The 14,061-nt window shown below is 38.5% G+C and overlaps 1 protein-coding gene across 4 annotated transcripts in view; it reads left to right on the top strand.

Moving 5' to 3' along the window:
* Positions 1-14,061, top strand: part of SLC39A10 (solute carrier family 39 member 10) — a 237,460-nt gene that overhangs the window by 113,154 nt on the left and 110,245 nt on the right. For all 4 annotated transcript variants that reach the window (XM_053698576.1, XM_053698574.1, XM_053698575.1 and 1 more), the window contains exon 3: positions 7,316-7,496. In XM_053698576.1, coding sequence (XP_053554551.1) covers positions 7,316-7,496 — 181 coding nt within the window. The remainder of the gene's footprint in view (positions 1-7,315; positions 7,497-14,061) is intronic.

The raw sequence follows: 14,061 nt of genomic DNA, 5'->3' as shown, positions 1-14,061 counted from the left end.
CTATTTCTTTCTCTAAATCCACTAAAGTGTCTTTTCTAGACCTTTTTAAGATCTCCATTAGATTATTTGAAGCTTTAGATAAAACTTCTTCCCATTCTTTTTGAAAAATTTCTTTAAGGGGAAAGGCACAGGCTTTGGTTAATATTAGGCCTTTAGGGATTAGGCCTTTCCCAGTGTATTTATTTAAGAAAATTATTTCAGTTTTTTGTTTTAATTCCTTTATTAGGAGTTTCTCCAATTTAATAAGGGTGTCTTCTAGGCTTTCATATTCTAGATCTGTGTTATCAGTATCTTCTTTGTGGTCATATAATTCTTTGTGTAAGTGATCTCTAAATGCAAAGATATCCTCCATATTAGGGGAGTTGGGCATCTGTGAGTGAAAAAATTATAAGTGAGAAAATATGGGTGAAAATCTATGTATATATCCTTGAAATCGAGTGAATATACGTATCGTAATGTGATATATCTATAATAGTGAACAAATATAGCAGTGATTCAGTAACAATAATAAAGCTGCAATGTGCCAATTATTTTCAAAGTAACAATAATAAAGCTGCAATGTGCCAATTATTTTCAAAGTATAAATTCACAGGTGTATTTGAGTACAAGAGTACGCGTTGATGTACTGCAACTACACCTAAGCTAACACTTGCCATTTAAAAGTGAGCCATACTGCTAACACTGTTAGCCATTTCTGATTTTACCACTAGACCGTAACGGGTCATTTCTGGACATTACTCCTACTACGTCCTTGGATTTGGGATAAACCAAAGATACCTGCTAACACTGTTAGCCATTTCCATCTTGCCACTAGACCTGTAACGGGTCATCTCTGGACACCACTTGATACCACACTTTTTGGATTGGTTATCCTGCGTGCTATTTGGCACTAAGTGCAGGATCATTCTCTTCATTTGAACGCTGTATTGGAGCAAAAGAAGCCAAGAAACAGTGTAACCTACTAACATCGCATTTACACCAATCAGTAAGTGTTTTCAAGACAGCGCCCCCAATAGTGACGTCATTACGGCCGTACAACGAATCACGGAGCAGACTGACTGTGCACTCGTTTGGGTAAGCCCCTGCCTTGCTAACAAACCAACTCCCGATTTAAAAGTTAAGTGCGGATTTGGACTGAACTTTATATTGCAAGTCTTTTCTTATATCAAATGATGGCAACTTTATTGTAGAAATTGTTTTTATTTACGGAGACGTCCGTTTTTACAATTTTATATCACCTAATGTGAATAAATCTATGTTTCTTTAGACATACATCTAATTTGTTTATTTCTTTTTCTAATAAATATCACATCAATACATTTAGCACCTTTAGCTTTTAGCGCTCCTTTCTATTTTTTCACTCATATGTTCATTTCTGCTACCTAGTTGGGGACCCATAGGTATTTTTAGGAGTTTGGTGTATCTTCCTGCGCTCTCTAGTACTATTCTCATACTATTTGCTCTTGTGTCCCTTCTATTGAGCAGCGGTTGTTTCTATATCTGACCTTTTTATATCTGACCTTTTCCTATCAAAAATACTCTTGTACTCAAATACACCTGTGAATTTATACTTTGAAAATAATTGGCACATTGCAGCTTTATTATTGTTACTTTGAAAATAATTGGCACATTGCAGCTTTATTATTGTTACTGAATCACTGCTATATTTGTTCACTATTATAGATATATCACATTACGATACGTATATTCACTCGATTTCAAGGATATATACATAGATTTTCACCCATATTTTCTCACTTATAATTTTTTCACTCACAGATGCCCAACTCCCCTAATATGGAGGATATCTTTGCATTTAGAGATCACTTACACAAAGAATTATATGACCACAAAGAAGATACTGATAACACAGATCTAGAATATGAAAGCCTAGAAGACACCCTTATTAAATTGGAGAAACTCCTAATAAAGGAATTAAAACAAAAAACTGAAATAATTTTCTTAAATAAATACACTGGGAAAGGCCTAATCCCTAAAGGCCTAATATTAACCAAAGCCTGTGCCTTTCCCCTTAAAGAAATTTTTCAAAAAGAATGGGAAGAAGTTTTATCTAAAGCTTCAAATAATCTAATGGAGATCTTAAAAAGGTCTAGAAAAGACACTTTAGTGGATTTAGAGAAAGAAATAGTAGATATTAAGGAAAAATTAAAGGATAAAAAATCGCTATCTTTTAAAGAAAAACAGAAAGACATTATCGATAGACTAAACATCTTGAATAAAGATATTTTAAGAACTAAATGGAAAAAATTAGAAAGGGACACTAAGAAACCAGATGAAAATGTAAATAATGAGAATAACATCAGGGACCCCCACATTCCAAATGAAAATTGGACAACTGTCAATTATAATAAAAAGAAAGATAATAGAAATTTTCATGTCTCAAGATCTAACACTCATAATTATAGAGATAGAGATATGAGGGAACAGAATAGAAATACAAATAGATCTTGGAGACAATATCACCCACATCACAACAGAGGATATAATAATGAACATTATAATTATAGAAATACCCACTCATATGATAACAGGAACAACTATTATAACCATTATATGGGTAATAGATCCAATGAGCATTATGACAATTACCCAGATAGAGAACTACCATATCGTACAAATAGACCCATTTGGGAACACAAAGATAGGTGGGAGACACCTGTAAGAAACAGATATTCACCATTAGATCCTGACATTGAAAGGAATAGTCGTGGGGAGATTGACACTCCTTTTTTAGTGAACAGCCCTCCAAGGGAGGGCACCTCAAAAGATCTCATGGAGAACAGCAAAATGAGTGTATGGGGACAGTATCCACAACAGAAAAACAGAAAAAGACCTCTAGAGGAACAAGAGGTAGTGGAATCAACAAAAGAGGCAAAAAGAGGGAGATAACAAAAAATGGAGTCTTTAATATTAGCAGCATTGTACTACAAGATGAGGAGACAAAGATCTTAAATTATGGTCTCTCGTTTGCCCCTAGTGTAAGAATAAACAAATTTAATACACATATTCACGTGAAAAAATTCATCAGAAACCTTACCTTGAAAAGATTCTATATGAAAGGTCCTCTGGAAAGAATCTCTGCCAATAAAGCAAATTCATCAGAAGATAAATTTAGTCATACTAATCTTAAACCAAAATCCACCTTTAACCCCATCTCTGCGAAAGGGAATCATCTTGAGACCTTTGAACAAATGGTACTAAAAGATCTGAAAAATAGCAAACCCTCAAAATTTCTTAAAACAAATATGACAAAAAAAGAGACCCTAATTCTAGAAAATTTAAAAAAGAATCAAAATGTAACCATTAAGCCCGCCGACAAGGGCGGCGGGATTGTAGTAATGGATACCACCTACTATGAAACAGAGGCCCTAAGACTTTTAGGAGACATTAGAACATACAAAAAACTTGATCTTAACCCCACGAATAAGTTTGCTGCATTACTTAAAAAACTGATAAGAGAAGGTAGAGATGTAGGAATACTAAATGAAAAAGAGGTAGAATACCTGGACCCCAATTATCCTAGGGTCCCGGTATTCTACTTCCTCCCAAAAATACATAAGAATCTTTCCCAACCTCCTGGGAGACCTATTATCTCAGGCATAGGGTCGCTCTCCTCTAACCTCTCACAATATGTGGACACATTCCTACAAAAATATGTGAGGGGTTTGGACTCATATCTGAGAGATTCAACTCAGGTACTTAACATCTTAGAACAAGTTAATTGGGAGGATAACTTTATTTTAGTGACTGGAGATATTACGTCCCTATACACAGTAATTGATCATGAGAAAGGAGTCACAGCAATCAAACAATATCTAGATAGAGACGTGGAACTAAAATCAGAACAAAAAGAATTTCTGTTAAAAAGTATCTCATTTATCTTAAAAAACAATTACTTTATGTATAACAATAAATTCTATTTACAAATAGAGGGTACGGCTATGGGCACGAGGTTCGCACCAAGTTACGCCAACTTATTCGTTGGTAACTGGGAAGAGTCCTTCTTCCAGTTGGGTGACTATGGTGCGAACCTCGTGCTCTATAGACGTTACATAGATGACGTATTATTAATATGGAAGGGGTCCGAATCTGAGCTGTTGAAACTATTTTCCGATATCAATTCGAATGACAAAGGGCTTAATTTTACATTTAACCATAGTAAAGATAGGGTAGTTTTTCTAGATTTAGAAATAATGGTAATAAACAGCAATTTAGAGACTAAAACACATTTCAAAGAGGTAAACTGTAACAACTTTATTCATTCACAAAGCTGTCATCTTCAGCAATGGATAGATAACATTCCAGTGGGCCAAAGCTTAAGAGTAAGGAAGAACTGCTCCAGGATCTCAGACTTTGAGAATCAAATAGAATCCCTGATTGATAAATTCAAAGATAGAGGCTATGATGATGAGGTCATAAATAAAGCTGTGGTAAGAGCAAGGAACACAGACAGAAAGAGCCTCCTCTCATACAAACAAAAACCCACCAATAATGACTCTGAAATAATTAATGTCCCATTCATAACTGAATACAATGAAGATCATAGAATTATGCGAAAAATTCTCAACAAACACTGGCCCATATTAAAAGCTGACCCTATAGTTGGAGACTCACTCCCACAGAAACCGACTGATTTTTAGAAAAACTAGAAATTTCAAAACACTACTTGCACCTAGCACACGTACAAGAACAACTAAAAAACTGACCCTTACACAGAAAGATCTACAAGGAGGGACAATATCAGGTTTTTTTCCCTGCTATTCTTGCAAGGCTTGCAAGCATAGTGATAAGAGAAAAATACATATCCCAAAATCAAATAAAGAAATTACGATTAAGGACTGTATTAGATGTACCACAAAAGGAGTAATCTACATTTTGAGGTGCACATGCAATCTGATATATTTTGGGGAGACCAAACGAATGATCAGAGATAGGATCAGGGAGCATTTATTGTGCATTGAGAAAGGAATGGTAGACACCAACCTATATAAGCATTTCAAATCAATACACAAAGGAAATACCAAAGATTTGAGTTATTGGGGAATAATACAGGTGAAACAAAACTGGAGGGGAGGCAATATAGAGAAAGCTCTAAAAATCAAAGAAGCAGAATTGATTTATAAATACAACACCTTGTTCCCTGCCGGTCTGAACTCTGAGTTAGACATTTCTCCTTTTTTATTTGACTAAAAATTAGTCTGCACAAATAAACATGACACCATATTATTTAGCAGGTTCTATTGATACTTTCTCCTATTACATATAATTTCTGACTCTCCCCCTTGTTTGCATTCTTTTCTCTTTTTTTTCTGACTTTGTTACTCTTTTTTTCTCTCTTTTTTCTCTCTTTTTTCCTTTTTGGTTTTATTACTATTTTCTATGTTCTATATACAAATATTTTGTTTTAATTAAGAAACCCTTTTTAGGGAGTGGGAATACTAATTGTAAATCTCCCTAAGATTGTATGTATATATATATATATTTTTATATATTAGTTGCCTTAACCTATTGTTGCCAATACCACCTTTAAAAATATGACTACCTTAAAATCAAAGACCGCCTTAGCTTCAATCTCCCAGGTAAAATTTGACCAATGGGAAGCAAGCTACACCATTAAAAGAAGATACACCTGTTGCAGACCAGTCATCTTGAAAAAGCCCTGCAGAGGGAGAAACGCGTTGATGTACTGCAACTACACCTAAGCTAACACTTGCCATTTAAAAGTGAGCCATACTGCTAACACTGTTAGCCATTTCTGATTTTACCACTAGACCGTAACGGGTCATTTCTGGACATTACTCCTACTACGTCCTTGGATTTGGGATAAACCAAAGATACCTGCTAACACTGTTAGCCATTTCCATCTTGCCACTAGACCTGTAACGGGTCATCTCTGGACACCACTTGATACCACACTTTTTGGATTGGTTATCCTGCGTGCTATTTGGCACTAAGTGCAGGATCATTCTCTTCATTTGAACGCTGTATTGGAGCAAAAGAAGCCAAGAAACAGTGTAACCTACTAACATCGCATTTACACCAATCAGTAAGTGTTTTCAAGACAGCGCCCCCAATAGTGACGTCATTACGGCCGTACAACGAATCACGGAGCAGACTGACTGTGCACTCGTTTGGGTAAGCCCCTGCCTTGCTAACAAACCAACTCCCGATTTAAAAGTTAAGTGCGGATTTGGACTGAACTTTATATTGCAAGTCTTTTCTTATATCAAATGATGGCAACTTTATTGTAGAAATTGTTTTTATTTACGGAGACGTCCGTTTTTACAATTTTATATCACCTAATGTGAATAAATCTATGTTTCTTTAGACATACATCTAATTTGTTTATTTCTTTTTCTAATAAATATCACATCAATACATTTAGCACCTTTAGCTTTTAGCGCTCCTTTCTATTTTTTCACTCATATGTTCATTTCTGCTACCTAGTTGGGGACCCATAGGTATTTTTAGGAGTTTGGTGTATCTTCCTGCGCTCTCTAGTACTATTCTCATACTGTCATAATACATAGGCTTGATACAGATGTTAAAATATCAATATTGGATAGATAAGGTAAAATGGCAAACAAATGTGATAAAGCACAGGTAAGGATATATGTTCTTCAGGAATCCCGATGTTAAAGTCCTTGGAAGAAAAGGGAAAATAACAAATAGTGAAGTCCTGTATGAACAAACTTAAAAAGAGGTGGAATAATTCTACTCACACTCTAGGGAGGTATAACTTGGCTCTCAGTAAAACGACTCGTGTATAGGTACAGATGGATCTGGGGACATCAAAACTTCATAAAAACAGTTTATTAACTCCGTTAAAAATCACTCAGGATAAGGGAACAATTTTCAACACACAACTGACTGTTGAATCACCAAACACGGCGTTCACAAACAGCTTCACAGTGTAAAATTCAAAGTCCCAACCCTCCTTGTGACATCAGAGTCCCATCTGTCCAAAAGAATCCGACATACGTTTCTAAGTTTTTTTTAAAAAGCTGTCACCGTCCGGTAAAACGTATGTCTGATTCTATTGGGCAGTTGGAACCCTGATGTCACAAGGCGGGTTGGGACTTTACATTTTACACTGTGAAGCCGTCTGTGAACGCCGTGCTTGGTGATTCAAGTTGTTTTTTTTGGGGGGTTTTTTGGTATATTACAGGTTAACAATTAATTTTAGAGAAGGTAAAATTGTGGCAATAAATAAATGTATTGCTGTGCATTGTTTTATGTTGTGCATAAAGACTATCCTTATTTGCCATGCAACTCATTTGTGTTTCTTTTGCAGTGCTTGAACGTGAGCCAATTGCTCCATTATTATGGGCTTAACCTTAATTCTCCCATCTCCCCTGAACAATTTGCTTACCTCTGTCCAGCTTTGTTATATCAGATTGACAGTAGATTTTGTATCAAACATTTTGCTGATCTTCAAGTGGAGAATCTGGAAAAAAGCAAAGCTGGAGCTTCTGGTAAGTGAAACGAATGAATTTTTAACAGGGCAATTTTTCTGTGGATCATGTAAGGGAAACTTTTGGTGTGTTTTTGTATAGTTGTTAGCAAACTCTTATTTTGTTGTACAGACTTACCACTGCTTTCTTTATTATGCTAAAGGTATTAATTACCTTTAATGCAGCACTTCAGAGGCAGGGAGTGCTTGAGTGTTCCTCTATTAAAAATAACGGCTCGGTCACTATGGCCTCTGATCGCTGTAGCACCCACAGCCTAGATTTAAAAATAAAACTGCATTAAGTACAGTCTGGAGGCTGTAACTACAAGGTATTAATGTATAGGTGTGAAACTGCTGATGCTTGTATTTTGGCTCCCCTGGAAATTGCAGTGTATTTACAGATGGCCGCAGCATACTCCTGTGTCACAGTTGCCACTGCCTGCTAAAAGGGTCTTGTGTGCCCTCTATAGTTGTCTCTTTGTTGTTTGTATAAGAATGTGTTTTTTAGAGTCAGATGTTCCTGATGTGTCTTCTATCCCTGCAGATGATATTAAGGTAAAGAAATTCTGTAGATGTTGGGAAACTTTACTAGTGTGATTTCAGAGGCAATCTCTCGTCAAGTTTCTCCTTGTGCCTTAATTTTCAATACTGGTATATGTTTTAAGAAACAGATTATCCCAGTATGCTTGCTACCCCATTTGATTAAGTCAGGTGATGCAGACTACACAAACTACATGTGTTCTAAGTAGACCACCCGGCTGATTTTTGACCACCTGGCTAAAAAAAATTAAAGGGACAGTGAACACCAAAATAGTTATTGTTTAAAAAGATAATGCCTTATTACCCATTCCCCAGTTTTGCACAACCAACATTGTTATATTAATATACTTTTATAACCTATAAACCTCTAAATGGCTGCCTGTTTCTAACCCAGTACAAAAAGCCTCTTATCACATGCTTTTTGTTATTAGCTTTTCACAAGTGACTGCTAATCCATGTGGGCCATATAGATAATATTGTGCTCTCCCCTGTGGGTTGTGGGTGACACTGCTCTAATTGGCTAAAATGCAAGTCAATATAAAATAAATAGCCATGTTATCAAGAGGCTTAGAAACAAGGTAATCAGAGGTTAAAATTATATTAAAATAACCATGTTGGTTATGCAAAACTGGGGAATGCGTAATAAAGGGATTATCTATCTTTTTAAACCATATAAACAATTAAAAAATGGAGTTGACTGTCCCTTTAAGCCTAAATTACCTAATATTAAAAAGCTTACATTTTTATTGCACAAATTATATTTAAATGCATTTTTTTTTTAATCATGATGATGCAATTAATTTGTGTGTTGGATAGCATAAAATGATGTAATATTAGAAAATATTACACTACCCCTACCCAGCTACTTCATAATGCCACGCTGGCATACATAACATACATTCGGGGGCGGGGGGGGGGAATATCACTATGGTTTAATATAGAGAGAGAGAGATATATAGACTGGTTGGTCCTGAGCAGTAACTGACACCTGATCAGCAACGCTAGTCACAAGAACTAGCTGTGCAACTAATGCTGTTGATTGGCTCAGCACTGGTTTCTGCTCAGGACCAGCAGTTGTCTGTAGCTTTTGATCTGTACTTTAACTATGTGTTTAACCCTTTGCATGGGTTAAATATATAGAATTGCAGGGTTGATAATGAAATAATTAGGTGCTCTAACAAGCTAGAGATCATGTTTTTTTGTTTGTTTTTTTGTTCCCCCCCACTATAATGGTCCATTAACATAATTTGACACTAGATGATACATTTTATTATCTTGGACATATATGATTTCATGAGTTTAGACTAAAAACTTTTTTTATTATTATAATGAACACCATGCTACTAATTAGTTTTAACAACTTTAGTATTAAAAAAGGTTAACCTGTGCTGTATAAATGTCATGTAGAGAAACCGCTACCAACTCATTAACTTTCTTTCAAAGACCGCTATGAAGCAGATACTCGTTAAGCTGTGTATGGAAGTAAATAGTTTCATTTTTGGCAAGGCTCATTTAAACTGGCTTAATTACAAAGGGAGTTTGTGGAAAAAAGGATGCTAAGCGTTTTTCTGCCAATTAAATAGCTTGGATTGGGTTGAATAGTGTCACCCTGGTCATGCCATGAGCCCAGTTAATTAGGAATTTTCCACAGATGAGCGCTCCTTTCTTCTGTTATGTGTGATCAGTCCACGGGTCATCATTACTTCTGGGATATAACTCCTCCCCAACAGGAAATGCAAGAGGATTCACCCAGCAGAGCTGCATATAGCTCCTCCCCTCTACGTCAGTCCCAGTCATTCTCTTGCACCCAACGACTAGATAGGATGTGTGAGAGGACTATGGTGATTATACTTAGTTTTTATGACTTCAATCAAAAGTTTGTTATTTTAAAATAGCACCGGAGCGTGTTATTACTTCTCTGGCAGAGTTTGAGGAAGAATCTGACAGAGATTTTTTACTATGATTTTAACCGGAGTCGTTAAGATCATATTGCTGTTCTCGACCATCTGAGGGAGGTAAAGGCTTCAGATCAGGGGACAGCGGGCAGATGAATCTGCATTGAGGTATGTGGCAGTTTTTATTTTCTGAATGGAATTGATGAGAAAAGCCTGCCATACCGTTAAAATGACATGTATGTATACACTTCAGTATTCTGGGGATGGTATTTCACCGGAACTACTGTGTTAAAGGTCACTAATCCTTTTAATAACTATTCTCATGTTAAACGTTTTTGCTGGAATGTAGAATCGTTTACATTGCTGAGGTACTGTGTGAATAAATGTTTGGGCATTATTTTCCACTTGGCAGTTTTTTGCTTTAATTGTGACAGTTTCGTTTCTCTTCACTGCTGTGTGGGAGAGGGAGGGGCCGTTTTTGGCGCTCTTTGCTACGCATCAAAAAAATTCCAGTCAGCTACTTTTATATTTCCTGCATGATCCGGTTCATCTCTGACAGATCTCAGGGGTCTTCAAACTTCTTTGAAGGGAGGTAAATTCTCTCAGCAGAGCTGTGAGAATTCTTATAGTGACTGTGTATAAAAAACGTTGTTTTGTTTTCTTATGTACAAATTTAATTAGTGTTGTTTTTTACTAATGGGAACAAACCTTTGCTAAAAGTTGTGTTGTTTTAAAATTTGATGCAATAACTGTTTTTCAGTTCATTATTTCAACTGTCATTTAATCGTTAGTACCTCTTTGAGGCACAGTGCCTTTTTTTGCTAAAAAAGATTATAACCAAGTTGTAAGTTTTTTTGCTAGTGTGTTAAACATGTCTGACTCAGAGGAAGATATCTGTGTCATTTGTTCCAATGCCAAGGTGGAGCCCAATAGAAATTTATGTACTAACTGTATTGATGCTACTTTAAATAAAAGTCAATCTGTACAATGTGAACAAATTTCACCAAACAGCGAGGGGAGAGTTATGCCGACTAACTTGCCTCACGCGACAGTACCTGCATCTCCCGCCCGGGAGGTGCGTGATATTTTGGCGCCTAGTACATCTGGGCGGCCATTACAGATAACATTACAAGATATGGCTACTGTTATGACTGAAGTTTTGTCTAAATTACCTGAACTAAGAGGCAAGCGTGATCACTCTGGGGTGAGAACAGAGTGCGCTGACAATGCTAGGGCCATGTCTGATACTGCGTCACAGCTCGCAGAGCATGAGGACGGAGAGCTTCATTCTGTGGGTGACGGTTCTGATCCAAACAGATTGGACTCAGATATTTCAAATTTTAAATTTAAATTGGAGAACCTCCGTGTACTACTAGGGGAGGTCTTAGCAGCTCTCAACGATTGTAACACCGTTGCAATACCAGAGAAACTGTGTAGGTTGGATAAATACTTTGCGGTACCGGCGAGTACTGACGTTTTTCCTATACCTAAGAGACTAACTGAAATTGTTACTAAGGAGTGGGATAGACCCGGTGTGCCGTTCTCACCCCCTCCAATATTTAGAAAGATGTTTCCAATAGACGCCACCACTCGGGACTTATGGCAAACGGTCCCCAAGGTGGAGGGAGCAGTTTCTACTTTAGCTAAGCGTACCACTATCCCGGTGGAGGATAGCTGTGCTTTCTCAGATCCAATGGATAAAAAATTAGAGGGTTACCTTAAGAAAATGTTTGTTCAACAAGGTTTTATATTACAACCCCTTGCATGTATCGCGCCGATTACGGCTGCGGCAGCATTTTGGATTGAGTCGCTTGAAGAGAACCTTAGTTCCTCTACGCTAGACGACATTACGGACAGGCTTAGAGTCCTTAAACTAGCTAATTCTTTCATTTCGGAGGCCGTAGTACATTTAACCAAACTTACGGCTAAGAACTCAGGATTCGCCATACAGGCACGCAGGGCACTGTGGCTAAAATCCTGGTCAGCTGATGTTACTTCTAAGTCCAAATTACTTAATATACCTTTCAAGGGGCAGTCCTTATTCGGGCCCGGTTTGAAAGAAATTATCGCTGACATTACGGGAGGTAAGGGCCACGCCCTACCTCAAGACAAGGCCAAAGCTAAGGCCAGACAGTCTAATTTTCGTCCCTTTCGGAATTTCAAAACAGGAGCAGCATCAACCTCCACTGCACCAAAACAGGAAGGAGCTGTTGCTCGTTACAGGCAAGGCTGGAAGCCTAACCAGTCCTGGAACAAAAGCAAGCAGGCCAGGAAACCTGCTGCTGCCCCAAAGACAGCATGAACCGAGAGCCCCCGATCCGGGACCGGATCTAGTAGGGGGCAGACTCTCTCTCTTCGCCCAGGCCTGGGCAAGAGATGTTCAGGATCCCTGGGCACTAGAGATCATATCTCAGGGATACCTTCTAGACTTCAAATTATCTCCCCCAAGAGGGAGATTTCATCTGTCAAGGTTGTCAACAAACCAGATAAAGAAAGAAGCGTTTCTACGCTGCGTACAAGATCTGTTAACAATGGGAGTGATCCATCCGGTTCCGTGGTCGGAACAAGGACAAGGGTTCTACTCAAACCTGTTTGTGGTTCCCAAAAAAGAGGGAACTTTCAGGCCAATCTTAGATTTAAAGACTCTAAACAAATTCCTAAGAGTTCCATCGTTCAAAATGGAAACTATTCGGACAATCTTACCCATGATCCAAGAGGGTCAGTACATGACCACAGTGGATTTAAAGGATGCTTACCTTCACATACCGATCCACAAAGATCATCACCGGTATCTAAGGTTTGCCTTCTTAGACAGGCACTACCAGTTTGTAGCTCTTCCATTCGGATTGGCTACGGCTCCAAGAATCTTCACAAAGGTTCTGGGTGCCCTTCTAGCGGTACTAAGACCGCGAGGGATTTCGGTAGCTCCGTACCTAGACGACATTCTAATACAAGCTTCAAGCTTTCAAACTGCCAAGTCTCATACAGAGTTAGTTCTGGCATTTCTAAGGTCGCATGGATGGAAAGTGAACGAAAAGAAGAGTTCTCTCTTTCCTCTCACAAGAGTTCCATTCTTGGGGACTCTTATAGATTCTGTAGAAATGAAGATTTACCTGACAGAAGACAGGTTAACAAAACTTCAAAATGCATGCCGCGTCCTTCATTCCATTCAACACCCGTCAGTAGCTCAATGCATGGAGGTGATCGGCTTAATGGTAGCGGCAATGGACATAGTACCTTTTGCACGCCTACACCTCAGACCGCTGCAATTGTGCATGCTAAGTCAGTGGAATGGGGATTACTCAGATTTGTTCCCTACTCTGAATCTGAATCAAGAGACCAGAAATTCTCTTCTATGGTGGCTTTATCGGCCACACCTGTCCAGGGGGATGCCATTCAGCAGGCCAGACTGGACAATTGTAACAACAGACGCCAGCCTACTAGGTTGGGGCGCTGTCTGGAATTCTCTGAAGGCTCAGGGACTATGGAATCAGGAGGAGAGTCTCCTTCCAATAAACATTCTGGAATTGAGGGCAGTTCTCAATGCCCTTCTGGCTTGGCCCCAGTTAATAACTCGGGGGTTCATCAGGTTTCAGTCGGACAACATCACGACTGTAGCTTACATCAACCATCAGGGAGGGACAAGAAGCTCCCTAGCAATGATGGAAGTATCAAAGATAATTCGCTGGGCAGAGTCTCACTCTTGCCACCTGTCAGCAATCCACATCCCGGGAGTGGAGAACTGGGAGGCGGATTTCTTGAGTCGCCAGACTCTTCATCCGGGGGAGTGGGAACTTCATCCGGAGGTCTTTGCCCAAATACTTCGACGTTGGGGCAAACCAGAGATAGATCTCATGGCGTCTCGCCAGAACGCCAAACTTCCTCGCTACGGGTCCAGATCCAGGGATCCGGAAGCAGTTCTGATAGATGCTTTGACAGCACCTTGGAACTTCAGGATGGCTTATGTGTTTCCACCCTTCCCGCTGCTTCCTCGATTGATTGCCAAAATCAAACAGGAGAGAGCATCAGTAATTCTAATAGCACCTGCTTGGCCACGCAGGACTTGGTATGCAGATCTAGTGGACATGTCATCCTGTCCGCCTTGGTCTCTACCTCTAAGACAGGACCTTCTGATACAGGGTCCATTCAAAC

Source organism: Bombina bombina, chromosome 1, assembly GCF_027579735.1.
Source record: "Bombina bombina isolate aBomBom1 chromosome 1, aBomBom1.pri, whole genome shotgun sequence".
Lineage (NCBI taxonomy): Eukaryota > Metazoa > Chordata > Amphibia > Anura > Bombinatoridae > Bombina > Bombina bombina.
Note: the sequence above shows the minus strand (reverse complement) of the source record. Positions and strands in the feature narration are given on the sequence as shown.